We start from the raw sequence: 25,991 nt of genomic DNA on the forward strand, positions 1-25,991 counted from the left end.
GGCAACCCTTGGAAATCACGTTTCCCTGGTTTCGCAATGTCTATATAAATCATCCTGCCATTGTACATCTGCAACAAAAAAATAGGATCATTCTAAACTCGTGTGATTCATTTAAGCTTTTGTTGAAAAGAAGCTTTTTGTTACCCGACGGTCCATGGTCTCAATGGCTAGAAAAGCATCATCCTGAGACTTGAATTGAATAAAAGCATAACCTTTTGATCTCTTCATTGACTCATCTTTGACAAGCTTAACTGTTTTTGAAAGATAAAAGGAGTGAACTTTATCAATTGCCATAAACCTGAACCTTTCAAGCAACAAAAACAGAGCAAATGCAACCACATAAAGCTAAACACACACACACCTTCAGCTATCTCTCCAAAAGCTGAAAACTCCCTTTGGAGAAAATCTTCACTTGTGGAAAACGGTAAATCTGAAAATTCCAAAGCGAAGAAAGATAGAGAAATCACCTAAGCAACTTCAATTTCACTAATGATTGCTAAGTTCCAGCACAAGAGCTAATCACATGTTACAGTCACAATCCTAACTCAAATCCTTCACAAAATAAAACCAGAATCGAAAACTTTCTCCTGGAACAATAACTTAAACCATATCGTAATCTCAGCTAGAAGAATTCGAATCTAAAAACAAAGAGAAGTCCAAAACTTACTTCTGACCATGATTTTGCTCGCGAGAGGGTAATTAAAAAGCGAAGCTTTTATCTTCGGAAACCTACGGTTCCTGTAATTTGGTAGAGAAGATGAAGAAGCCACAAAGGAAGGGAAAGATAACGTCGCCGACCACATTATTATTCACAGTCGCCGGAAAGAGAGAGAGAAGAAGAAGAAGATATTTTAAAACCGTTGTTGAAGACTTCGAAAAACGACAGCGTTTTAGTATAAGCTTAAGGCCCAATGAATACGTAAGGGTGTATCTGATCAAATCTGAAACTCTGATCAACAATTTGAAAACATTTTTAAAAGAAAGGACTTAGAAGGTAATTTACTTATTTATTAACCTATTTGTAAAACCTCACACAAAAACCCTAATTTCATTTTTTCTCTAAAGCTTCCAGAAACTTTGAGACTCTTCATCATTTCTCTCTCCGGCATCGATGGCTATGTTATCTCACCGTCTCCGACGAGCTTTACTCACGGCGACTTCCTATGTTAACCGATCAATTTCTCTCTCCCCAGCTTCCATTGCACCAGCGTCCGAATTCCATTCTCTGTCTTCGGTGCGACAGAGATCTGTTTTAGGGAGATCGACTGAAGTAGCCACTCGAGCTCCGGCGAGACTGTATTCGACGAGGCAGCTCAAGCTTTACAAAGAAGGTGATGAGATAACGGAAGACACTGTGTTGTTCGAAGGGTGTGATTACAATCACTGGCTTATCACTATGGATTTTCCCAAGGATGATCCTAAGTCTCCTGAGGAAATGGTCGCTACCTATGAACAAACTTGCGCTCAAGGACTTGGTATCAGGTCAGTATATGCGTAGATTAAGTGAAGCTTCTTAGTTAGATTGGTTGCTTTGGGTTAATTTGTCCAAAGAACAAGTCTTTAATTTCATTGAGTTGTTGTTTGTTTCGTCTTAAATGTGGTTTCTTTTAGGGGTGAACAGGGGAGATTCACTGTTATGTAGCTTTGCTTCAAATTTTGTGTGTATGTTCTTTGTGGCATTTGTATTGGTTTAGGCGATTTTATTGGTTATTTTTTTTGGTGTGGTTGAGTCAGTGTGGAAGAGGCCAAGCAGAGGATGTACGCTTGTAGCACAACTACTTACCAAGGTTTTCAGGCGACCATGACTGAACAAGAATCAGAAAAGTTCAAGGGTATGTAATTTTCTAATAATATATGTTCTGATTCTTTGAAGTAACTTTTTTTCACCAGATATTGACTACTCATACTCTGTTATACGGTATGTGAACAGATCTACCTGGAGTGGTCTTCATATTGCCAGATTCCTACATTGATCCCGTGAACAAAGAGTATGGAGGTGAGCTCTTGGGTTTTAGAAACTCGTCTCTTTTTTTTGATTATTAACTTCTGGAACTTTACACAAATAATGTTTCTGTTTCATGTTTTCAGGAGACAAATACGAGAATGGAGTCATCACACACAGGCCACCACCAGTTCAGAATACCAGAATGAGACCCCGTCCTAGGTTTGACCGTTCAACAGGAGGAGGAGGAGGAGGAGGAGGAGGTCCTCAAAACTACCAAAGAAACCCACAGTATGGTCAGCAACCGCCAATGCTAGGTGGTGGAGGGAGCTATGGTTCTCAACAGAGCTATGGCCCTCCAGGACAAGGTCAGGCAACTCAAGCGCCTCCACCTCCATATCAGGCAGGTTACAACCAAGGCCCGAGATCTCCACCACCTCCATATCAGGCAGGTTATAATCAAAGCCAGGGATCTCCCGTGCCTCCATACCAAGGGCCACAAGGCAGTTATGGTCAAGGCGGATCTGGGAACTATAACCAAGGGCCACAAGGAGGTTACAACCAAGGAGGACCTAGGAATTACAGTCCACCGGGAGCTGGAAACTATGGTCCTGCACCAGGGGCTGGAAGTACCAGTTATGGTCAGCCTGGTCATGGTCAGGGATATTCTGGAGCTGGAAATACCGGTTATGTTCAGCCTGGTCAGGGATATTCTGGACCTGGACAAGAGCAGAATCAAACATTTCCACAGGCAGATCAGAGGAATCCAGACTGGAACAACAATAATCCAGCAGGCCAGCCCGGCTCTGATCAAGTAAGTGCTTGACCACAAATGAATATTGCATCTTTCAGTAGGAACTCCTTTTTCCACATAATTGTTATTGAGATGGTCCTGTGTTTCAGTTTCCACAGGGAAGAAGATACTAGGCAGAGAGATATGATGCATGATGCAGTGAATCGAGCTGAAATAAGGAGAGGAGTGTCCAAGGCCTTTTATTAAGTTTTATAGTAAATATTTTTTAGTCATCTTTCTTTTTTGTAAGACAATAGTTTGCCCCTTTTTCTCCAAAGTTGAGCTTGATAAACGTTGTTAGTTGCATCTGTCATTTAGAAACACTCTTGCAAAACGTTCTTTCTGAATCTAATCTGCTTGATTTTATAAACGTTTTTAGCTATCATATATACACTAGAAGCTTTGACTAAAAGATCAAACGCAAACTCTAATCAGCAAATTGAATAGAGAATAGACGAATTTTGTAAACAAACACTTTGTAACTCTTTACAAGGAGATTAATGTTTTTAAGGCTACGAGACAATACTTTCTTGTCTCTTCTTGACCGGTGGTGGTAGTTTTGGTAGCACCCAAGTAGGAGACTCGTTTAGCCACAGTGCTTCACCTGTCTCCTTGTGCTTGAAATCAGGGGCTTTTGCATTTCTCTACAACCAAAAGAAAACAAATATCGTCAGTTTCTTCAAAAGGTTGATTAAGAAAAAACGAGAAACTGATATCAATATACTTACCTTGTCAATTCTATTGTCCCACCATTTATCCGGGTTTTGAACTAAGTCCTTCCATGATTCTTCTCCTACACCATCTCAGATCAGATTTCGGTTATACATGAACAGATGCCATATAAAATGTACACAACTTTGTTTCTGTAGTTTCATATAAAAATGGAAAAGATTGGAAACTTTACCTTTAAGTTGTTTCACTACTCTGGCTTTGGGGACAAGAACATCAAACTCAAGTCCTTCAAGTTTCGGCAAAACCCAGTTAGGAGCCTTGTTGAGCCACAGTGAGAGACTACTGTCCTTGCTCTTGAAATCAGGGTGCCTTGGTTTTACCTATATGCAGAAACAACAACCGAGAAGTGAGAACGATTAGAGAGATTTAGCAGACACCATATCAAAAGAATGTGAGTGAGATAATGATGAATAGTAAAGCGCATTGGGCACTTACCAATCCATTGACTTTATTTTCCCTGTGATCCCACCATTCTTTAGGATTTTCAGTGAGATGATTCCAAGAATCTGAAGCTTCATCCATGACTACGTCCTTCTTAGCTGTAGCTAGAAAGTCAAAAATTTATCAAACCATTAGCACAGAGAGTTAAAAACAATTGTATGCCAAGAAAGAGTTCACAAGAAAATGCTTTTTCGAGGAAACTCGTTACACAAGGTAAAAATACTAGCTGCATAAGATTTTTGCTCAGATCTAACACACACACACACATACCATAGGTTTAGAAAATAGAATTATGTATCATGACAATGAAAACAGTCTATTGGAAACATTACATGAGACATACCAGGCTGCTTCTTGATGCCGATGCCACCACTTTCTTCCTTTTCAGATGATGAAATAACCACAGACGGAGATGTAGGCTGTAGAAAGTTAAGATTCTGGACCAACACCTGTTATAAACAACCACCTTAAGTTACATAGATTCCATAAAACTATTCAACATCGTACTCTTTACACAAGTTATAAAGCTTCCCATCCCTTTCAAACACTTCCATACAAATGAAATCTAATCAAATTACTATTTAAGGCTCACACCTGGACATTGGCTTGTGCATAAGTCATATTTGGAGGAGGAGTATCTATAAACAGCTTCCCAGAGACATGGATTTGATCGTCTTTTTTTAAATACCGAGCTGCCGTTTTAGCTAAATCACCTTCAAATATTATCGGAATCCTGACAAACAAATCCAAACCCTTTCAAATATGAAAAAAAAAAAAAGTTACAAATAAAAATCTCATCGTTGAGTAATAGATAGAGTGGAGAAAGTACCAGAAAGCAGATGAGTCTGAAGCAGACCTCTGGGAAATAACAGTACCAGCCCAGCATTTACCATCAGAAGAAGCTTCGAATTGAACAGGTTGATCAACAAACCCAACTAGATTAACCCAATTCGCCACTTCACTCTCGTAAGCTATCTCATTTGGCCGAGCCAATCCATTCTCCTTCGTCGCCGTAACTGGCGCAACAATCTCCGGCGGTTTCGTAGATGTCGCCACCTCCGGTGCTTTGGCTCTTTGTCTCTTCCCTCCACTTCCGTTTTTACCGCCGACGGCCGCCGCAGTGTAGAAACGGATTTGCGGCGGAGAGGTCATCCGTTTTCCGGTAAGGGTTTCCGAAGGTCTGGGATGAAAAAATGGCGAACATTCGATTCTCGTCAACGATTTGGAAATCGAATTCATCTTTTCATGAGAACGATGACAAAAATTAAAAAATCCCTAATTTGCGAAGAACAAGAGAAACCCTAATTTTGCTTCTTCAAAGGGTTTAAGGAAACAAAAGGGAGAAAAAAATTTCAGACAGTGATTTGATGATTACTGTCGTTTTTAGTTGGCGCGGAAGATAACTGTACCTTAATTTTTCAGTTTAATTTACGGATTTAATTGGGCCTTATATGGGCCTCAATATCAGGATTTGTTTTTTTCTTTCTTTCTATTCTTTACATATCTTCTATGGGATCATCCTTGCATCTGTGGGAGTCAGAGCATATTGCCCAATTGATAAAGTCATATATTTAAGGTTTTTGGGAGTCAGTAGCCATCTACGTACTTCCCTAGTTTTAGAAACCCTAAAGAAAAATAGGTATCGTCGTCCCTCATTTTTTTTTTCCAATAGATTCCTCATCATCACGCAACAACAATCACATAGTATATAGATTTAGGTATCATGAGTAAACCGAGATGGTTTCAAGTATTAACAGAGCAAAACTTAGATGGAAACTGTGAAAAGCATTCTTGTGGTTTCCGAAAAAACATCTTCAGGTTCGAGTCCTGTGATGTGGTGTGCATCGAGGGCTTAGATCCGTACCATATTCAACCCTATGTTCAAGTATGTATGTTCTCGTTATCTATAAACCCTAATTGTAAATCTTCAAACTTTTTTAAATCGTAACAATTTGCATCTTTGAACTCATGCAGGTGACCACCATGTTTGATCATAACGCCATTGAACTGATTCAAATCTCTGATCTCTTTGATTGTCACCAAATTCAAGTAACAAAAGATATACAAATTACCCCTTAATTATATATCTATAAGTATCTCTGAAGGTAATTTATTCTCTAACACATGGTTGATATTTTCTTTTTACAGAATCATGGTTTCGTTGCAGGGAAGGCAGTGATGGAGTTGATAGCGTTGAGGCCATGGCGGGACTGTGTAAGAACTACAGAAGGTTGCACCAAACATGTCGGTGGGGTTAATTCCAAGTTCTGCTCTTTCACATGCAAGATCGAACATGTTTTGGAGCATGAAGGTGATTTGTCCAGCATTGCTAGACTTTGGTCGGAGGATGATTCGAGAGAAACGTCCGAACATGTTGGTGATCTATCAATCCATCCTTGTGGTGATCCAGAGAGAATCTTTCCATTTAAGAAGAGGTCTCGAAAAAGAAGAGAGTTTTTTGACAGCGACGAAGACATCTATGCATCTTACTAGTTTTAGAGATATCTCTTAATTAGTAGTTCTACACATTGTTCACATGATTTTATTTTTTTGTGTGTGGATATATAGATATAGATCTTAGCTTAAGATCAGGTGATTATTTAGTCTTTGGCTAGATAATCCCTTACTACAATAACCGAAGTTATGCTAGTTAAGCACAAAATTAAACATCCTACAACTGTGTACAAGTACAACCTAAATGAGACATCGGCTAAACATAAATTAATTGTTTGTTAGAGTGATGGGTGTGTATAAACTTAGAACTAGTATCGCGTATCGTGAAAAAAAGAACAAAAAGCTAAACAGCTAAACGCTATGCACATAAGAACACGTAGATTGATTTGGTTTCGGTCGTCATTTCGTAAATTGACATGTAAAGACAAACGTCTCACCTTTCACGCTATAGCCGTATTTTTCAAAATTCATAAAAATACAGTAACGTTTTTGTTTTGTTATAATTAATTAGGTGATGATACAATTAAATTTAGCTAGGATTTTTATTGACTTGGTCGTTGTTTTGCTTCTCTAGGAAGTTAATTGTCCTTACTTTAATGCTCAAGGGTCGCTTAATCATTTCTTAATTTTAACAATTGCTATCAACAACAGTTTGCATGATTTTTTTTTTAATATCTAGAGAAAATCTAAACTGAAATTTCAGACTAATTATGGAAATACAAATATTTTTTAAACTGAATAGTTTTGTTATTTACAACATTTATAATATATATTTTAAAAATGCTACCAATATTCGAAGATAACCGGATTTGATAATTGTTCATTGAAACTGATCTATAAGATAAGATTAATCATTTACTTTACTCTATCCTTTCGAACAAATTTTTGGACCACGCGTTTTTGGTGATTTTGCATTACATAATACAAATGTATTCTATATTCACATTATATAATGGAATAATATACACGTATGATATATTTCTATTCATAATCCATAGGACATTTTTAGCTTAAAATGTTAGAAAAATCTACGCGTGTTGATCAGGTCAGCCTGTTATTGTATGAACTATGAAGTAATGAATTAAATCGAAAATTTAGAGGTTTTTCCGAGTCCAACCATTCTCATATTCTTAATGGAGTTCCCGACGATGATATGATATGACTTGTTTGATAATTACCAAAATCGTTAAGTGATTGTTGTACCAAAGATGATTACAGATAATCTAGTTTTTAATAAAAAAATTGTATAGTCGGATTAATAATACCACATGAACGAATATTGAACCACAATGGGTCCGACACCTATTACACGTATGACAGCTTAGATAAAAATATTTAATCAGGTCATATGAACCACGGGTTCTAAGTTCTAACTTCTAAGCATGTGATTGAAATGTGAACAGAATTTAACAATAGTTGATGCAAAGTTGACATTATGATATATACATAATTAGGACTGGTCATAAACTTTGACCATGAAATACGTGTAAAGTTTTGACTGCAGAAATGGTACAATTGACGATGCTTTTGGCCGTTTCTTTTATTCATTCTCTTTGTCGGCTTCACTGAGGAGATTACAGCATAAAATAACTCTCCTCACCAGTACGATATTTTACGCGTTGTATATGACAAAGTCTCCGACATCATCTTACAGCTTCACTTAATTCGGTTCTGTTAGTCAGTACTTTTCCATGTTTAATTATGATATTTTTATTTCTATTTTATTCAGTTCACACTTCACACATAGGCATATTACTAAAATAAACATAAAACAATTACACAATAGTAACATTACGATAAACGAATTGATGAGTATCCCACTACCAGACGCACTTTAACAAAAAAAAAAAAAAAAAAATTATGATAAACCAGGAAATTTCATTTCATGATCGTGCGGTTGTGAATCTTGTGACAGTGTCTTCGAAATATATTTTTATTTTACATAGCACGTGGTAACGTAAGCGCATACGAAAACATATTTTTGTTCTATACATTAATTATTTGAAGATTCAAAAGGTGGTTAAAGATTACAAAAGGTTAGAGAAATTATACTGACAAATATTTGTGAAAAGTACATGTAATTTCGAAATCCCTAATTTAAAGTATTGCAAATAATCTACACTACGCATAAACAACACAAACGCATTGTGTAGTATGTTAATTAAAAGCCGACCCAGCTTAAACCTTTTAAGCTTTAGGTCAATCACCATACTAAATCAGTATTATAAGTATTTAACCAGATAATTGAGTCAAGTGATTCGTACAAAATTTTACATAATCCAATAATAAAACATATTATTTTATTCAACAAATATTATTAGAAAATGCTCACTGGAATTGTAAAGCAATATTTCTAAAACACTTATTCTTCCCCTAAGTAACATTCATGATAATCATCTTTAATATCTAATGACTAAAAACAAGCTATATTATAAATCAAGATCTCTCATCATGAACTCCTCCAACGTTGCCGTCTCACGTTGGAAATCATGATAATAATCCATGTGATCCATACTATCATCATAACTACTATTCACGGAATATTCCCTCGGATGATCATGATCATGATCTTGATCATCGTATCCGCTTCCATGAACCGCCGAATTTGTTTCCTCTCCTAGCTGGTACGACATCGCTGATTCTGTACCTGACCAAGTCACGTGATGCTGCTCGTTACTTACGTGTTGGTTAAGCACGTGATCATGATCGAAATTACTCCGATCGTGGGCGACCGGAAAGATAGTTTCTCTAGAGATTGTAGTTGGAGATCGGAAATCCAGAGTCACTGGACCGTTTCTGCGGTTGGATTCACCTCCGGCAGAACGTCCCGTAAATTTCTGAACCAAGGCTCGAAAATTGCTAGGGTTTGCGTTTAGGAGGGTCGTTGGTATGGCTCTCCTCGAAGCCCTAGACCTCCTTCCCGCAGCTTCTCGTGCCGCTGCACTCTCTCCAAGGAACGATTCCGATGATGACGCCATGTTAGTGTCGTTGAAGCACGGAGTAATCTCTTGAATTTGGTGTTGTTCATAGTGTTGTAACCACTGGTCTTCTCCAATGTTGTTCATCGAACTTTTTTTTTTATCGTCAATTTTGTTTTCTTTTCTTTGGTGTATACATTGCATTGAAGATAGGATTAAGGTTTACTTTATATGCGGGTAGGAGACGTAACTCTTGATGGTAGTTGACGTTGACTTTTACCATCAAGATTTTAATATGTTTTGTATATAAATAGCTTTAATCGAATTAATTGGGCAGTGTGTGTAAATCGTGTTGAGTGTTGAAGAAGTATTTGTATATACTAGTATTTGAATATAAGGTATTAGCATAATGTTTTCTTAATTTAACTAACTTATGGTATAGAAAATAGCTATTCATAAGAGCGTTAAGTTGTATGTAAGGTTAATTTCAATACTTTATTCATATATGTACAAAAAATATGACTAGTATTTTAGGTGGATAGAGAGGGAGTGATAATGTCATAATGAAAATAATTTAACAGAAAGCGACAAATGGTGATCAAGCATGATTTTATAGCTTGGAAGACTTGACTTTGATGATTTCCTTGTCTCTTCGGTTCTCTTGATCGTTTACTGGTCAATGCATCTTTTATATATTGTTTTATAACCTAATAATGTTCTCATGATTATGATATTACTGTTTGTACGATGAATGACATTTAACATTTTACCAAGTCTATGGTAACTTTGAAAATTTTATCGTCGTTATATACTTGCTGAAAAATAAAACTATCTCTATGTAATGATTTTTTATTAAAAATTCTTTAATTTCTAATTTAGTCAAAACTCTGTAATTTCTTATTTTTCTTGGTAGACCAGTAATTCATACTTCTTTTCAAAGACAGAGCTTTTTAAATGATAATGTTGAAAGTTTAGAATGGCACCATTTTTATGGTCTTTTTTTCTTTTTTTTTTTGAAGCTCGAGCGACTGAATTAATCTTTGCTTCAGACTCAAGAAAATACATACTGCAGCAAACTCTCAGTTTAGAAAAGTAGTTTCTAACGATTGTTGTTGATATGGTGTGATCAGCAATGACGAGAGAAGCTGCTTACGTCGTTACAAGTTTAAGATTATATAATATAAACTCAATTATAAAATAACGATTTTATTGTTGTGTTTATCATTCCAACGTGATACAGTACTTCTCCCGTCAGTTATGCTACTTTATTATAAGAAAAATCACGCATAAGTATATCTATTGTCATTTTTTATAGAACCCTAAAGTAGATTTAGTTACCGTTAATGAGCTGTCACTTGTCCGTCAATTAGGCGGTGGGTTTATTTGATGAAGCTTCCTCTCGTTCCCAAAAAAAAAATACAAACACTTATAAACTATATATTATGTACGATACAGTATAATGCCCAAATTAGCAATTCTACATAGAATATTCAAATAATTTTGATTTGCATTACTTTAACACCTAGGAAAAAAAACTACAATACTTTCATAACTTCTATTACATAATGATATCCTTTTATTTCTTTGCAGGTAGCAAAAACCATTAATACTCATATGATTTCATGACTATTTGGTATAGATAACGAAATCTATGGTACGGATCGGACTAGATTCACAGTATATAAAACAAAACAAAAAATGTCAATGACAAAAACTACAAATACAGCCAATAGAAGATGTGTTGAAGAGTCAATAGTGAGTTGGTCAAACGTATTGACCATAAACCACAATACTCAGTTCTCACCAATGTTCGAGCTAGGAACTACGAAAAATATTAATATTTTAGGTGGATGGAGATGGAGTGATAAAAGAAAACAATTTTATAGGAAGCTCGACAAATGGTGATAACATCAAGCATGATCCTATAGCTACTAGGTAGGAAGACTTGACTTTGATGATTTCCTGTCTCTTCGGTATGCATCTTATTATATATATATATATATATATATATATATATATATATATATATATATATATATATATATATATATATATATATATATATATATATATATATATATATATATATATATATATATATATATATATATATATATATATATATATATATATATATATATATATATATATATATATATATATATATATATATATATATATATATATATATATATATATATATATATATATATATATATATATATATATATATATATATATATATATATATATATATATACAGTACTATTTTATACACGAACTAATTTTCTCATGATTAAGATATCAAATTAATATATAATGAAACGCTATTTAGACTCACATTTTACCAAGTCTATGGTAATTAAATTTTTCTTTTTATTAAAACAAATTTATGCACTAATTATTTAGTACCCGCTTGGGCTATTGATTTGCTTCAATATGTGCAACGATTTTAGTTTGGGAAGAACACCGTACACGTTAGTAATCTCGTTTCTCATGTTAAAATCTTCTTTATTACTATTTATACTAGTTGAATTATAAAAAAATCATCTATTTGCATTTTAAAATATTTTCAGCCAACTTTTTTAGAGATGTATTTAGGATAGTTGCATATGTGAAAGATTTGCATTTGGAGAATAGATGATGATGCATAAGGATTTATGATTATTGGTAAAATAGGTTTGCTTTACGAAAATTATGTAAGTGTTCATAATTTTATCTTGAACGACCAGTAATTCATTTTTTGTACTTCAATTCTGAAAAACTAGAACATTTTATATATAGATGTAAACAATTTAGAATGATTGACTAGGCTGTAATGTGAATTTTAGCTAATTTGTAAGACATGTTGACCAGAAAGCTCAAATCTCAGTTCTCGCCAATGTTCAAGGAACTGGTTTACAAGATATATATATATATATATATATATGAGTATTTTACCTAACCTCCCACCGTATCTTTTTAAATTCATTGGTTTACTAGATATATATGAATATTGTTTATAAAAAAAATTAGAGATGGATCTTATTTTGTTTTTAACACTCAATTAACCATTATACATACAAAATTCGATGCCTGTCAAATAGCCTAGTGATAAGCCACAATCACAGAGTTGTTACCTGACCAATCCATTTTGTGTTGAAACGGTATCCAAAATTACCACTGGAAAACAAAAAGAATATCTGAATTGAATACACTGCCTCCCCTAATTTTGCTGCTCCAAGTTATTACTGTCCTATGTAAATAAAATTCTTTTAAGAAAAAAAAAAGAATGAGTTTTAAGGTACATTCTATGTACATAACGACACAAGTGCATTAGTTTTCACTTTTCACGTTACCCTATTAAGAGTTAAGTTAATACTGAATATTCATAGAAACAAGTACTCAGTCTAAAAAGCCTAACTTACTGACCCCAACATAAGATCCAAATGAAACATTTTTTTAGACCAAAATAAAAAATGTAAACTGAATAGTTAAGAGACTGTTACCCCGCACACACTGCTTAACTCTAATGCTCTGTCTTAGGAGGTAAGTCCAATTGAACTGATTAACACCTCCACTAAAAGCAAAAACACAAAGTGCTATCCGCCTCGATTTCTCTTCTTGTGAGGGAGGTATCCATCTGGAATTCTATACTCTCTTCCTATTTGACTTCCAGTCCTAGCTTTCCTTGGAATAACATAATGTCTCAGCTTGCAAGCTAATGAACAAAAGTGATCAATATAATAGAGCTAATATATATGGACTATGATATTTACATACTGTATATCTATTGATTATAAAGGTTTATATGTCTAATTAATTCAGTTTGCTAAGAAGTTTATATATAATGTAAATTAATGTTTTATTCCGGGTTTAACATCGAATTACAAATCAAGAGACCATCAAATTTTATATACAACATGTCTTCAGAGATTGGAGAAGATATAACATGGAATTACAAACTAAGAGAAAGAGACCATCACTATTCTAACACTCCCGACTGTCCCTAACATCATGAATACGACATCTGAAAACTAGAAAAGCTAAAAAGCTCTGCTAAAGTCTTTTACCAAATCTTGCAACCTTTCATGTACAGTATGTTGAAACGTTTTGATCGAAGCTTCTTGTTGCAACTAGATTGTTCCTGCACAATAATTTCAACATCAGACCTGCTAATTAACTTCATATGAGATGAGATCAAAGTGTGTTTTATGCAGACTGATTCAGAAAACAACTTACACATATGACATATCAAATGTTCTTATATATCTTCTTTTTACAATGTTCATAATTTTATCTTATACGTCCAGTTTCATATACTTCAATTCTGAAAAACTAGAACATTTTAAATATAGATGTAAACAATTTAGAATGATTGACTAGGTTATAATTTGAATTTTAGCTAATTTGTAATACATATTGCACCAGAAAACTCAAATCTCAGTTCTCGCCAATGTTCAAACTATGATCAAGTCGTTTACATGTGACTTATACTTGTGGTTTCCGGTGTTACACCTCTGAGATCCTTCATTTGAATTCAAACTTGTTTGTTGACTATAGAGAAGCCTATTAAAATTATATATATACTCAAACTTGTTTGTTCTTGGACAGTTAAAATATTACGATTTCCGTATATACGTACGATTATTCAAGATACTTTGAATTTATGATTTTTTTTTGTTAACATTAAAAATTAATAACGTTTTATAACATATTAGAGTAAACCATGCACAAATTCAAACGCCGGGCCTGATCTTTAATGTCAATCATGTTAAGGAATTGTCATGCGAAATACTCAATCATGTAAAAGCAAAGTCTAAATCTTTTAAATCTAAGCAACAATTTTTCAGTTGTCTACAACTAAAACGAAATTACATCATCCGTAGGCTACCGCTCAAACAAAAGAGCCAAAGTATTAAAACCGAACGAAACTTTCCAAAAGGATCCCAAAACATTCTTCTATAACCAGCATTTTAACTTCATATTTGCGCATCCTAGTCATCACCAGATCCTAAGACTGGTCTCGATCATGCTCTCCTTCGAGGTCTAAAGAGATGTGAATAAAAAAATCATTAAAATGATCAATTTAAGTAGAAAACACGCACGCATCATCAAGCATCCATCAACGTAGCTCTCAACACCTATCCTAACTCGCATTTGCTATCATTAAGCTTATTATGTTGTGTTCATTTCTCAATCTCTATTACTTTGATGCTTAGTTATTTCATTATCTTGCCACAAGCACATATTACAAAGAAAAAACCTATAGTCCCCCTAAACAAACAAACTAAAATTCTTCCCTTGAAAATAATTCCAAACCTATATAGTGTCTCATTTCACTTGGCATGTCTCAGACATTGCACTGAGCGCACTTGTTAGGCTTGTAATTTGTTTCCTGCTTCGATAGCTAACATGGCTACAGTTATTATCGGTTGTGGATGCCGAGGGTTCTCAACATGTAGTATTGCAAAGCCAAAGACTACTAAACAATCTCCTGATCTCAAGCTAAGATATATTATCCAAAAAAAAAATGTTGTGAACAATGTATAGAACCAAGACATATCTCTAAAACTAGTAACACAAGAAAGAGAGAAAAATCCTTTTTTATACCTGTATGCAAAGGTTTCTTCGAATTCGTCACTGTCATAAAACTCTATTCGTCTTCGAGACCTCTTCTTGAGTGGAAAAATTTTCTCTGGATCACCACATGGATGGAGCGATAGATCACCAACATGTTCGGATATGTTTGATCTTGAATCATCCACCGAACAATTTCTAGTGATGCTAGAAAAATCACCTTCATGCTCCAAAACATGTTCCACCTGCTAAATAACACCAGTCTTTAGATAAAAAAATTCATTCAGTCTTTATTTTTTTTCCGTGACTTTTGAGAAAAATATATGAACAACATGGGGACCTTGCATGTGAAAGAGCAGAACTTGGAAGTGCCACGGACATGTTTAGTACAACCTTCTTTAGATCTTACACATCCCCGCCATGGCCTCAACGCTATCAGCCCCTTCTCTCCAACGAAACCATTATTCTTATAAAAAAAAAAATTAAGTGTTCAAGAAAAGTCCTTAGAATTGTAGAAAAATTAATAGATGGAGGTAATTGTATATGTTGTGTTACTTGAATTTGGGAACAATCAAAGATATTAGAGATTTCTTCCATGTAAAGACCGTTAACATCAAACAAGGTCACCACCTGCATTTAAGTAATTCAAGATGAAGATTTTATAATTACGAACGAACATAAAATGTGATTAGGGTTTATAGATACGAAGAACATACTTGAACATGAGGTTGAATATGGTACGGATCTATGCCGTCGAGGCACACAACGTCGCATGACTCGAACCGGAAGATGTTTTTTCGGAAACCGCCATGCGTTTCGCAGTATCCATCTAAGTTTTCCTCTGTTAATACTTGAAACCATCTCGGTTTACTCATGATATATATTTTAGAGAGAGAGAAGCTATGAATCCCAAAAAAAAGGAAAAGAAAATGTGATTGTTGTTGCGTAGTGATGAATATTGAATCTATTAGAGATGGGGGAGATCAAAATAATTAGTGACTATGCTTATGTTTAATATTTTTCTAGGGTTTCACAAAAATAGGAAAATATATTATAACTCTTAACGATAAAAACAACATTCTTGGGTAAAAAAATATCATCAATTTTATTTTGGTAACTTGGTAAGTAAAATGAGGTGAGATAAATATAATAAACCTTAATCTACAGGGGACTAAGCTGCAAGTCTGCAACATTTGTCTATACTGTATATACACATATATTCATTTCTATCATCGAAAGTAAAATTAAAAAAAATAAATGGCTTGAAAACGGAAGAGCTAGTGACTGACTGATCAGTGAGTGAAATTCCTGTTGAATTGTTGATGTTTTGAAGCATTGCAATGTTGCTGCGGATGATGTCTAACGTCTGATTGTCCCTAAAATTCATGAATAAAACACAAACTCTTTTTGACTCCTTTGTAAATAGAGAAACACCTGAAATTTTGAGTTAGCTTTAAAAGTTGTAGTTCGAGTCTTTTACCATGTCTTGGAGTCTTTCATATATAGCTTCTGGTCTGAAACTTAATTGTTCCTGCCACAATTTATATATATAAACTATATAATCAAACCTGCTCAAATTCATATATGAGATCAAAACAAGGGTCATGTTGACTTGATTCAGAGAACAACTTACAGTTCCATAAAGCCTTTGATGAGTTATGGATTGCCCCTGCAATGAGATTAACATATAAAATCAGCAATATATCTCAGAGACTCTATTTCCAAAACTCGGTAACACACTTACCAGCGAGTGTATGTTTGGATGGACAGTACAATATCCATTGCGATTTGAGGCCATCGGGTTGATTTGTCCCTGTAAATAACACAGAGGAACTAAGTTTGGATATTGAACCTTTTTTATACTGTAAATGACTATTCTCGTATACCATTTCATGAGGCATATGTTGGGAACTGAGGTAGTCATCGAGAATAGAGTATCGGTTTCTTTGTTCTTGCAAAGCGGTTACTTTCCAGACTTCTTGCAATGAATGTTCCTTCACAAAGAGAAAGCCAGGTTAGACTAATTACGGGCCTTAAGGGAAAGATCAAGAGATCAGTAGTCCACGAAACCATCTGAGAAGAAAACCAAACCTGTCCTGTGTCAGCTACATTATCGTCTTTATTCATCTCATATGTGTTGTTCTGTTCTTCATGTATAGGAAGATCTTGAGCTATAACCGATTCTGACTCTTCCACATTTTGGATCAAGTTACTCGTGTTCTCACACTTTCTTAAAGCTTCATTCAGCACATTAATCACGGCGTTATAGCTCTCTTCAGATAAAGATGCTTCCTCACTCAATTTCAAAGAACGGAGACAAAGATCCATGTACCGTTGAGCCTTGGTTGCTTCTACATCTATCTGATCAAGTTCCATGTTTATTCTGCTTTTAGCATTCTTTGTCCAACGCTTCAACACATACTGAGAAGGAATACTAAGTTCTCCAGACATCTGCAGAACAATCATCGCGTGCCTACAAAGAAAACCTTTGAACTCAAACAATCGACAAGAACAGACAACTTCAGATGATTCAGAGTCCCACCCTACAACGAAAGCACGGTTCTGTTCATAATCTTGAACCCTGAAAGTCCTTTTGTTAACCTCATCATCTTCTTCGCTTTCTTTCTTCGGATGACAAGCAACTCCTCCCAACACCTCCACCTGAAACTTCTTGAATATCTCACGTGTGTATACCTCAGCCATTTGCTTCCCAAATGGTGAAGGAGACTTAAGTCCGGGTTGTTTATACAATGTCTCAATCTCCGCTTTCTCTTCCTCTTCGTACCTCTCTTGTATCTTCGTCTTGTATTGATCAAGAAATGATTTTAATGTAGTTTTCCTTTGAATGTATTTATCAAAAACAGAGTTCACGCTATCTGATCTTTGAGCTGTACACATTCCCGCTAAAGATACATCTTTCATATACACAGGAACCCAATGTTCCCTATCTTCATACAAGGACTGAAGCCACGCATTGTCTCTCACATGAAACCTATCAACTACCTCCCACCATTTCTTTTCAAATCCATCGCTCTTCCAAGACCCGTAAATAGCATCATTTATCTCATCCATAAAGCTTTTCTCTTGTCTCATAACATGACCAAGCTTTTCTGGCATCTGACCAAGAGTATCCCACATAAAAAAACAATGACTAGAAGATGGGAACACCTCTGAAACAGCTTCTTTGAGCATTTGGTCGTGTTTGGTAAGTATAACTCTAGGTTGGCATCCATGCATCGCTTTTAACCATGCCCGGAAGGCCCAAACAAATCCAGATTTAGACTCGTCTGTTAATAATAATCCACAACCAAGCAACAGGAACTGTCCATGGTGGTTCACGCCAGTAAAAGCCATAAGAGGCAACTTATACTCATTCTTGATGAATGTAGTGTCGATGGATACAACATCACAGAAACAAGTATAATCCAATCTGCCTTTTGCATCAACCCAAAAAATGTTTCTTAGACTCTGCTCCTCGCTGAGATCAATGGAATAAAAGAAGAAAGGGTTCTCAACTTGCATATCCGTAAAGAAGTTTAAAAGTCTCTCCACATCCCCATCCTCTAGAGCTAAAAGCTTTCTGATTTTCACTTCTTTCACTATAGCACCGTTTTGTTTCTCAAGCTTTTTACGCCCACCCAACTCTCTCAAGGACTTGGCTTGACCAGTGAAGACTTCATGGTTATGTTCTTTAACCAAACTACGAATAATCCACCTCCCATCTTGCCTTCTCTTAACATGTAAACATGCTTTACAATCAGTTTTGGACGATGAACGATTGATTCTACCTCGTTTTCTTGCTTGAGGAATGTTAAACCCATCAATACCTAAACCAGTAGTATCTATGTCAGTCTTCTTGCTCCCATATCGTGTACAAACAAACTTGGCATCGATAAACTTCCCAGTCATTCTTGAACGACGACTAGCTTTTATAATGGTAGTAAAACCAACAGAGTTAGCGTATTCTTTGTAGAACTCAAATGCTTCCTCTTTAGATTCAAATTCTCTGCCTTCATTGATCTCTAAGTTAGTCCTATGATCATCCAACTGCACATTACTACACTCTCCTGACAGCATTTCGAAACCAATCCTCAATTAGTTCAATCCCTTCACCCCTCAAAACCAAAAGCCATTTTGATCAAAATCATACCTGTTGAAACAACCATGGTCAGCTTAGCTTCCAAGTTGCAAACTTTAATGAAAAAAAACATAACTTTACCATCTACAATGGAGCAATTGAAACTTAGTATCAGACAAAAACATCAAAATGGTAAGCAAAAACATCTTTCAGAAATGGAAACGAATCATCGCAACTAAGAAAAGTCAACCATACAAAGACTCATTATCTAAAATTCAGCTCCAATCATCATCAGACCTAAATAGTTATAACAGAGTCTAAGACACAATAGAATGAAACTCATGTTTTAAGACTAAGCAACTGTCCCAAAGCAAGAACCTTGAAAGAGTGATTTAAGCAACTCAAAAATGAAGGATCTATAAACAGAGTAAACAAGAAACTAGTTCATTAAAGTGCAAAGATGATATATTTATTGAGAGAAATAATAAAGATAGATATGATTACATGATGATGATGAAGAAGAAGAAGAAGAAGACAGGAGGAGAGAGTGATGACCGGAGGCGAGTACAGATTCTATTTTCATCTCCGCGGAATTTTTGATCTTTAGGGCAAAAGAGTCGGAGTCGTACTCGCTTTTTCTATACTCGCGGTTCTCTTACCTCTTCCTCCGGTTATTTTAGCCTAACCGGATTCTTTTTTTCAATAACCGGGCAAAATCTTAAGCCACACATTTGGATTTTCTGATTTCTGGTTATCTTCTTCTTCCTCACGACTTCACACACCCACGCAGATGGAAAAATACGAAATTGGAGGAAAAAAACTGCTGATTTGCTCGGATTGACAGAACTATTCCCCAGGTTTTGAATTCTTTTTAGTTGATTTTTTTTTGAATATATATGATAAATCTTAGAGATTTAAGCTTCTGGTAGTTAGATTTCACAGTAAAGCTTGCGTCTTGTAATGTTGATTGAGCTTGTTTCTGAGAAATTTTCTATCTTTCTCTCATTGGAAACCCATAAAAATTGAAACTTTGTGTAATTCCTTAGCTAATAAGGCGTGAGTGGAATGTGGATTTTATTTAGTCTCTAGTTTCTTCAAGAATTAACTCTTTGATAGGTTAAGGAAGGTTTGGTACTTGTGAGATTTTGATTTTTCATGTCCTGTTTTGATTGAATAGATGGTGCATTACTGTGTGTGATCAAGATTGCTTAGTAGAAATGGGTTTGGCCGGTTGTGTTGGTAGTTCTCCTCTTGTATCTATGGAATTGAGGTGGGCAAGAAGAAGAAACTCTGATGATGCTGCATCAGCATTGCCTCGATCCATACCTGTTTATATCTCTACGTTGAAGAAAGATATAAACATAGAGGAATTGAGGAATTTGTATTCACTTTGTAACCACTCTTGCAACCGTTTGTCAGAGAATGGCAGCAGCAACGTCGAGAAGATTGTTGACATGAAGAAGCTGCGTACAGCTATCTCCCGTAGTGATGTTGTTGTCTCTGTGTTTTGCAAACCTCGTCACGCGGATCTTCATGATGCTGTTTTGTACTCTGAGGAAGAAACATCTTTGTATCCTTCAGAGTTTAGGAAACAAAACAAGGATGAGAGTTCTCTGGGAGACTTGTTGCAGAATGCGATACCTCTCACTCCTTCTACTGGACAGCTTGTTGGATTCGGTCGTGCTTATTCTGATCATGGCTTGACTGCTTCTATCCATGATCTAATGGTATTTTTTATCTATAGATGGTCTACTCGAGCTGTAATACCTTTATCTTTGGTGCTAAGATGTGTAATTTGGTCTCAGTGTCTTCCAGGTTTTACCTTCACTACAACGGATGGGAGTTGGTAGACTGATAGTTAACAGAATTGTCAGGTGTGATGGTATAATCCACTATGATTTTGCTTTACTCAAAATCTCTTGACCTTCTCGTAAAGGTTAGTTCGTGAAATAGCAAATTGCCTCATTCATTGAAATAACTGTTTCAATAGGCTTCTCACAAGCAGAGACATCTACGACATAGCAGCTCTCTGCTTCGAGGATGAAAGGTACCTACCACCATTCATCCTTAGCAACTTGTGAGTTTTTTGTTGTAGTCTTTCACGCTAGGTTTATGATCAAAAGATATAGACAGTGTGATATATTTTAACCACGGATATGGTAACGGTATCTTGTTGATGCTAACTTGAATATGGGTAGAATTGGTATCATTATGGGATTTGGTGGATGCAGAATTCCTTATGTATATGTCTACTGATAAATTTACATGTTTGTCAGGCCATTCTTCAAAGCCTGTGGGTTTGGAGATGACAGGATGGGCTCAACGACGATGATGTTCACGAAGAGCTTGGAGATGTAAAACCGAAGCGAGAAGCCAATTGGATTATCAGAAACTGCAGGTCAAAAGCAAGTTGAATGATCTCTAAAACCTTTTTTGTATCTCTCTGATGATGATCAAAGGAAAAGGTCAAAGATTCATTGTCTTTCTTGCATTTGGATTTGATATCTAGTGATTACTCTCTTTTCTCTTTCATTGAAAGCAAATCATATACATAAAATTTTGAATGTTCCACCTTGTAAGTTTAGGTTTTAAGTTTAACTCAAGAATACATCTACTTTTGGTTGAATCTTAAACTTAAAAGTTACTCTCTACAAAAAAAGAAAGAAACATGTGTGTTTGTTATATAAAGTAAAAATGTGTTCGTAGGAATGTTTCGGTTTGATTCGTTAATAACTATATGCTTCCACAACCACAACTATATTTTACAAGTGAGGTTTGATAATTCATTCCATTCGTATACTTTTTTACTAACATTTATAATTATATAAACACTTTTATTCTGTTCTCACGGGAACGCTATTATTATTCCCAAAAAAGTTCAAACTAGTGAATGTATGAATTCACGGATCTATGTTAGATCTTCTTTTTTTTTTACATATTCTTTAACCGTTTGAAAAATAGTACTGTAGTTGTCGTCGAGTAGAAAAGAAGAAGAAACTATATATATGTATATTATAAATTTATAATGACTTCTCTTAGCATAATAAGTAGTTTCTTAACATGTTTGATGTTTCGAATGATGGGCCTGCTAAAACTGCTGATCACGTGCTTTACACACTAAGTCTATATGTTAATGTAATTATGTATATACTTTTTGGTCAATGATGACTTGATCAGGGTGAAGACTATAGTTTATATGTACTTTACTTTTGGTCCGAATATCATATTTATATTTCAAAACATTTTGTGGATACTAATTAATCTTTTCTTTTACAACGGATACAATCAAACTCATCATGCTTTAAGAGCACTGAGCACGTATATACGTGGTAGATCTCATCATGTTTGGTTTTATTTATTTACGTCAATGTGGACATGTGCGTGATCTATGTCATTTGAAGTTTCCGTATTATAAAATGATAAATTTATCGATAAACTATATAACAATTTTTACAACAAAACTATAAAGAGGGTTGTTTTTGACAAGAATGTTCCATACATGGATTATCAACCATATATATATATATCGTGGAACTCGTAATTATGTCAAATACACTTATTATCTATAGATCCACAATATATTACATAGTAATATAGTATAAATATAGTCACTATGAAGTCCTTACACTGTACTCAAAAAGAGTTCATATTATATACTAACTCACGGTCATCCACTTTTTATCTATTAGAGGTAGCTTTTGATTTTTGATCCAATATATCAGAAGATCATCATAAAATTAGGAGACAGATTTCAAGTTTATCACTATAAGTTTAATCATATTTAAACCATTATAAACATCTATAAGTGTAAAAACATTTGGGTTATGATTAGTTTTTCAGATTCTAAATTAGTATGGACTTGGGTAAGAGATTTTCCACAGTTTTAAGTATATATAATTGACATATATTTCTTTGTTTTAGTCTTTTAGACACCAACGGGCGTATATTTCTATGCAAGACTAGGCATAGATATGATATGTCATATGTGTAACGTTCACATGGGCCGGTTACTTTTTATTTTTTCTTTTTTGTTAAACCTTGAATACCATTTGTGCCCGGCTGCCCGCACAAACACAAATTATGGTAATATGTGTTACGGTTTACGACTAAATGATTTAATTAATAAACCAACTATCAAAAACAATGGGCCAATACAATCGACATAAATAAATCAATAAATAGACAAAGTGGAGAAATATGAGAAGGAAAAAGATGGTGAAGAGGACGAACTCTTGACTCAGCTTCATGTGTTTGATTCCTAGCCATGTGCACTGTGTACCTACCATAATCTATTGACTAATCAATACATATACATAAAGAATGGAACATCGATGATATAACATAACTCCTTTTTTTTTTAACTTGTAAACACATGTCTACCTTATCTATAAATAGGTTTATGGATGATGTTTTATTATGCTAGAATAGTGGGTTCATATAGTCGTCAGTAAATATACTTATAGAGTTATAGTTATCTAGATTTGATCAATATACAGAAAATATTTGACTATGTCTACTTGGTTAAAGACTTGAAGATATCTTAATTTGCTAAAACAAGTAGCAATGATATTTTAGTTTGTTTGGGTCAAAAGTGAGTATATTGTCTTTAGGGAAAAATGTCGAAAAAATGCCGAACTTTCAAATTTGGGACGAAAAAGCCTGAATTTTCAAGATGTCATTTTAATCCCTAAGTTTGGGTTGACCCTTTCATTAAATAGCAAACTTGTGTTGACCTGGCCAATTTAGTCATGGTGTTAATCACCGTTAAAAATCCGAAAACGGAGTTAACTATTCGTTAACAGTCTCCGTTTATCCCAAAACGAAGTCGTTTCTTATAACGAAGAAACTTAAAACCCCAAAATCGATTTTAGGGTTTGTAAACCCCCAAATTGACATCCTAATCAATTTTTAGGGTTCGTTAACCCCAATTGCGATGGCAAGAACCCGTGGAGGAGGACGGAAGCTTCCAACTCGGTGGTCAATGAGACTGAGTTCGGCGGAGACAGTGGATGCAATGGAGACGATGGAGACTGAGGAGGCAATGGAGACGATGGAGACTGCGGAGACTGAGGAGGCAATGGAGATTGCGGAGACTGAGGAGGCAATGGAAACGATGGAGACTGCGGATGCAACGGTTCGCAACCCAGCTGAGAGTGAGCCTGTTTCAAACCCAGTCGAAGGAGTGACTGAGATTGGTCAACCGAAACAGAAAAAGAAGTATCGAAAAAGAAAGAAGGGTGAAGATATTGAAGAAGATCGTGAGGCTGTTAGTGGGGATGATTGTACGGTGGCTGGCGATGAAGATTGTGATGAGATTGGTTATGCAGACGAGGTAAATGGAGACGAGAATGAAGAAGAAGTTCATCAATCTGACCAACTGGCCATTGTAGTTGTAGAACCAGTAGTAGGTGTGGAAGGTAATTGGGTAGGAAATATAGGTGTAGAAAAAAACAATTGGGAAGGAAATGTAGGTGTAGAAGAAAACAATTGGGAAGGAAATGTAGGTGTAGAAGAAAACAATTGGGAAGGAAATGGGAGAGAAAATGTTGAGGTAGGTGAAGAAGATGCAGGAGTCGAGGAAGAAAATTGTGAAGACTTTGAAGCTGAATTTGGAGCAGCTGCGAGAGACGAGGCAGATGGAGATGATGCAGATAGTGGAGATGAGATTTGGGATGATGAGAGGATTCCAGATCCTCTATCACACAGTGGTGATGAAGACGATTGTGATGAAAATGGTGATTGTCATGAAGCTGAAGATCCTGAAGAACTCTTGAGATTGGGGAAAACATTCAATGGCCCAGAAGAATTAAAGATAGCTGTGTTGAGGTATTCTTTGAAAACGAGATACGACATCAAGCTTTATAGGTCAAAAAGTTTGAAGATTGGTGCGAAGTGTTCTGCCACTGATGTCAAATGTCCATGGAAGTGCTACTGCTCGTATGACAAGAAAAAGCATAAGATGCAAGTTAAAATATACAATGAAGAACATGCTTGTGTGAGATTAGGGTACTCGAAGATGTTGAAGCAAGGAACAATTGCTTGGTTGTATAGAGAAAGGTTGAGAAGGAATCCCAAAATTACCAAACAAGAGATGGTTGCAGAGATCTTGAGGGAGTACGGTTTGACAGTGACTGAAGACCAATGTGCAAAGGCTAAGACAAAGGTTATTTAAGGGAAGAAAGAGAAAGTCGAAGATTATGTTGTGGACTGGTACACAGCAAGAATGTGGGAGCTAATATACTGCGATGGTATTGGGCCTGTTCAAGGCAAGCTCTTGTGGCCAAAAGTAAACAGATTAGGAGTGTTGCCTCCTCCATGGAGACGAGGCAATCCTGGGAGACCAAATAACCATGCTAGGCGGAAAGGGCAGTTTGAGACTGCTTCTGGCTCCAACACCACGTTATCACGTCACCACCGTGTCATGACATGTTCAAACTGCAAGGAAGAAGGACACAACAAAAGCAGCTGTAAGAATCCGAGAGTTGCAACTCCACCAAGGCGAGGAAGAGGTCGACCAAGAAAAGATCAGGTAATAATAATTAGAGTTGGTGTTTCTTGAAAATTTGTTGAATGGTAATAATGAGTGTTTATATGATTTATTGACTTAAGTGCCGAGGATTATCTTGTTTGGACAAGGACAACCGTTAGTTGGAGATCCATCTCAGGTACCACCACCATCTCAGGGACCACCATCTCAGGTATCATCATCACAGAGAGGACGAACATCACAGAGAGGAAGATTACATATACCAACTGAGAGAGGAAGATCACATATACCAAATCTGAGAGGAAGAGCACATATACCACCACCTCAAACAGGAGGATCTCAGGAAGCATCTCAGAGAGGAGGTTCTGAGACAGGAGGTCGGGGTTCATGGTTTCAGTGTTCAAGCTAAGAAGTTGTTGTTGTTTTGATGTAGTTTATGTGTTTTTTGGTTACTTTCAGAACCGTATTTGGTGTTTTTGTTTGAGTGGTTTGGTGTCATTACCACATGTTGGTATTTGTTTTGTTTTGTATTAAGACATGTTCTGAATATGAAATATTGTCTATTTCATTCACCACTTCCATGGCGA

At 35.5% G+C, this 25,991-nt stretch overlaps 8 protein-coding genes across 16 annotated transcripts in view; 3 read left to right on the forward strand and 5 right to left on the reverse strand.

Annotated features, from left to right (window-relative positions):
• The window catches only part of LOC104718304 (glycine-rich RNA-binding protein 4, mitochondrial-like), a 2,331-nt gene extending 1,468 nt beyond the window's left edge, over positions 1-863 (reverse strand). The window contains exons 1-4 of the mRNA XM_010436026.1: positions 668-863; positions 362-430; positions 145-251; positions 29-68 (exon numbers count right to left, since the gene is read on the reverse strand). Coding sequence (XP_010434328.1) covers positions 29-68; positions 145-251; positions 362-430; positions 668-803 — 352 coding nt within the window. The 5' untranslated portion in view covers positions 804-863. The remainder of the gene's footprint in view (positions 1-28; positions 69-144; positions 252-361; positions 431-667) is intronic.
• On the forward strand, positions 1,049-3,087 carry LOC104718306 (multiple organellar RNA editing factor 1, mitochondrial). The gene is made up of 5 exons (XM_010436028.2): positions 1,049-1,482; positions 1,735-1,832; positions 1,931-1,996; positions 2,089-2,756; positions 2,846-3,087. The coding sequence occupies exons 1-5, from the start codon at positions 1,112-1,114 to the stop codon at positions 2,867-2,869; spliced, it is 1,227 nt and encodes a 408-aa protein (XP_010434330.1). The 5' UTR covers positions 1,049-1,111; the 3' UTR covers positions 2,870-3,087.
• On the reverse strand, positions 3,152-5,277 carry LOC104718307 (protein OSB2, chloroplastic). Of its 2 annotated transcripts, none has more exons than XM_010436030.2 (7): positions 4,738-5,277; positions 4,503-4,641; positions 4,252-4,357; positions 3,903-4,006; positions 3,640-3,787; positions 3,464-3,528; positions 3,152-3,379 (listed from the first exon to the last, which is right to left on the reverse strand). In XM_010436030.2, exons 1-7 carry the CDS (start codon positions 5,145-5,147, stop codon positions 3,248-3,250), a joined length of 1,104 nt encoding a protein of 367 aa, XP_010434332.1. In that variant the 5' UTR covers positions 5,148-5,277; the 3' UTR covers positions 3,152-3,247. The 2 variants fall into 2 exon arrangements, with proteins under 2 accessions (XP_010434332.1, XP_010434331.1); XM_010436029.2 differs by having other exon boundaries at positions 3,903-4,012; positions 4,738-5,276.
• Positions 5,543-6,451, forward strand: LOC104718308. Its single transcript, XM_010436031.1, has 3 exons — positions 5,543-5,793; positions 5,883-5,957; positions 6,057-6,451. Exons 1-3 carry the CDS (start codon positions 5,632-5,634, stop codon positions 6,399-6,401), a joined length of 582 nt encoding a protein of 193 aa, XP_010434333.1. The 5' UTR covers positions 5,543-5,631; the 3' UTR covers positions 6,402-6,451.
• LOC104718310 lies at positions 8,624-9,524 on the reverse strand. Its single transcript, XM_010436032.2, has one exon. The coding sequence runs from the start codon at positions 9,482-9,484 to the stop codon at positions 8,792-8,794; it is 693 nt and encodes a 230-aa protein (XP_010434334.1). The 5' UTR covers positions 9,485-9,524; the 3' UTR covers positions 8,624-8,791.
• LOC104718311 lies at positions 14,100-15,872 on the reverse strand. The gene is made up of 5 exons (XM_010436033.1): positions 15,556-15,872; positions 15,395-15,469; positions 15,180-15,305; positions 14,873-15,084; positions 14,100-14,308 (listed from the first exon to the last, which is right to left on the reverse strand). Exons 1-5 carry the CDS (start codon positions 15,712-15,714, stop codon positions 14,290-14,292), a joined length of 591 nt encoding a protein of 196 aa, XP_010434335.1. The 5' UTR covers positions 15,715-15,872; the 3' UTR covers positions 14,100-14,289.
• Positions 15,962-19,573, reverse strand: LOC104718312 (protein FAR1-RELATED SEQUENCE 1-like). 3 transcript variants are annotated; one of them, XM_010436034.1, is made up of 8 exons: positions 19,422-19,573; positions 18,990-19,061; positions 16,931-18,906; positions 16,726-16,833; positions 16,584-16,652; positions 16,473-16,508; positions 16,320-16,370; positions 15,962-16,215 (listed from the first exon to the last, which is right to left on the reverse strand). In XM_010436034.1, the coding sequence occupies exons 1-8, from the start codon at positions 19,498-19,500 to the stop codon at positions 16,132-16,134; spliced, it is 2,475 nt and encodes an 824-aa protein (XP_010434336.1). In that variant the 5' UTR covers positions 19,501-19,573; the 3' UTR covers positions 15,962-16,131. The 3 variants fall into 3 exon arrangements, with proteins under 3 accessions (XP_010434336.1, XP_010434337.1, XP_019086870.1); XM_010436035.1 differs by lacking the exon at positions 18,990-19,061 and having other exon boundaries at positions 16,931-18,989; positions 19,422-19,508; XM_019231325.1 differs by lacking the exons at positions 18,990-19,061; positions 19,422-19,573 and adding an exon at positions 19,296-19,396 and having other exon boundaries at positions 16,931-18,989.
• LOC104718313 lies at positions 19,670-21,535 on the forward strand. Of its 6 annotated transcripts, none has more exons than XM_019231326.1 (5): positions 19,670-19,774; positions 20,095-20,644; positions 20,733-20,791; positions 20,908-20,994; positions 21,194-21,535. In XM_019231326.1, exons 2-5 carry the CDS (start codon positions 20,135-20,137, stop codon positions 21,273-21,275), a joined length of 738 nt encoding a protein of 245 aa, XP_019086871.1. In that variant the 5' UTR covers positions 19,670-19,774; positions 20,095-20,134; the 3' UTR covers positions 21,276-21,535. The 6 variants fall into 6 exon arrangements, 4 of the variants coding, with proteins under 4 accessions (XP_019086871.1, XP_010434340.1, XP_010434339.1 ...); XR_002033789.1 differs by having other exon boundaries at positions 19,671-19,774; positions 20,723-20,791; positions 20,908-20,964; XR_002033788.1 differs by having other exon boundaries at positions 19,671-19,774; positions 20,733-20,799; positions 21,194-21,283.

The sequence above is a fragment of the Camelina sativa genome, chromosome 10 (genome assembly GCF_000633955.1).
Source record: "Camelina sativa cultivar DH55 chromosome 10, Cs, whole genome shotgun sequence".
Taxonomy (NCBI): domain Eukaryota; kingdom Viridiplantae; phylum Streptophyta; class Magnoliopsida; order Brassicales; family Brassicaceae; genus Camelina; species Camelina sativa.

What these genes read in the sequence shown, in the direction of transcription:
- LOC104718312 (XM_010436034.1), bottom strand. Translation starts at nt 19,500, where the DNA reads ATGAAAATAGAATCTGTACTCGCCTCCGGTCATCACTCTCTCCTCCTG. An exon ending in GACCATGGTTGTTTCAACAG is followed by an intron (nt 18,907 to 18,989) that starts GTATGATTTTGA and finishes AAATGCTGTCAG; the next exon opens with GAGAGTGTAGTAATGTGCAG. An exon ending in ATCAAAGGCTTTATGGAACT is followed by an intron (nt 16,371 to 16,472) that starts GTAAGTTGTTCT and finishes AAATTGTGGCAG; the next exon opens with GAACAATTAAGTTTCAGACC.
- LOC104718311 (XM_010436033.1), bottom strand. Translation starts at nt 15,714, where the DNA reads ATGAGTAAACCGAGATGGTTTCAAGTATTAACAGAGGAAAACTTAGAT. An exon ending in TTGATTGTTCCCAAATTCAA is followed by an intron (nt 15,306 to 15,394) that starts GTAACACAACAT and finishes TTTTTTTATAAG; the next exon opens with AATAATGGTTTCGTTGGAGA. An exon ending in TCTGCTCTTTCACATGCAAG is followed by an intron (nt 15,085 to 15,179) that starts GTCCCCATGTTG and finishes GTTATTTAGCAG; the next exon opens with GTGGAACATGTTTTGGAGCA.
- LOC104718308 (XM_010436031.1), top strand. Translation starts at nt 5,632, where the DNA reads ATGAGTAAACCGAGATGGTTTCAAGTATTAACAGAGCAAAACTTAGAT. An exon ending in ATATTCAACCCTATGTTCAA is followed by an intron (nt 5,794 to 5,882) that starts GTATGTATGTTC and finishes GAACTCATGCAG; the next exon opens with GTGACCACCATGTTTGATCA. An exon ending in TTGATTGTCACCAAATTCAA is followed by an intron (nt 5,958 to 6,056) that starts GTAACAAAAGAT and finishes TTCTTTTTACAG; the next exon opens with AATCATGGTTTCGTTGCAGG.
- LOC104718313 (XM_019231326.1), top strand. Translation starts at nt 20,135, where the DNA reads ATGGGTTTGGCCGGTTGTGTTGGTAGTTCTCCTCTTGTATCTATGGAA. An exon ending in ATAGTTAACAGAATTGTCAG is followed by an intron (nt 20,792 to 20,907) that starts GTGTGATGGTAT and finishes CTGTTTCAATAG; the next exon opens with GCTTCTCACAAGCAGAGACA. An exon ending in CCATTCATCCTTAGCAACTT is followed by an intron (nt 20,995 to 21,193) that starts GTGAGTTTTTTG and finishes CATGTTTGTCAG; the next exon opens with GCCATTCTTCAAAGCCTGTG.
- LOC104718306 (XM_010436028.2), top strand. Translation starts at nt 1,112, where the DNA reads ATGGCTATGTTATCTCACCGTCTCCGACGAGCTTTACTCACGGCGACT. An exon ending in AGAATCAGAAAAGTTCAAGG is followed by an intron (nt 1,833 to 1,930) that starts GTATGTAATTTT and finishes GTATGTGAACAG; the next exon opens with ATCTACCTGGAGTGGTCTTC. An exon ending in GCCAGCCCGGCTCTGATCAA is followed by an intron (nt 2,757 to 2,845) that starts GTAAGTGCTTGA and finishes CCTGTGTTTCAG; the next exon opens with TTTCCACAGGGAAGAAGATA.
- LOC104718310 (XM_010436032.2), bottom strand. Translation starts at nt 9,484, where the DNA reads ATGCAATGTATACACCAAAGAAAAGAAAACAAAATTGACGATAAAAAA.
- LOC104718307 (XM_010436029.2), bottom strand. Translation starts at nt 5,147, where the DNA reads ATGAATTCGATTTCCAAATCGTTGACGAGAATCGAATGTTCGCCATTT. An exon ending in TCAGACTCATCTGCTTTCTG is followed by an intron (nt 4,642 to 4,737) that starts GTACTTTCTCCA and finishes TTTGTTTGTCAG; the next exon opens with GATTCCGATAATATTTGAAG. An exon ending in GGGACAATAGAATTGACAAG is followed by an intron (nt 3,380 to 3,463) that starts GTAAGTATATTG and finishes TTTTGGTTGTAG; the next exon opens with AGAAATGCAAAAGCCCCTGA.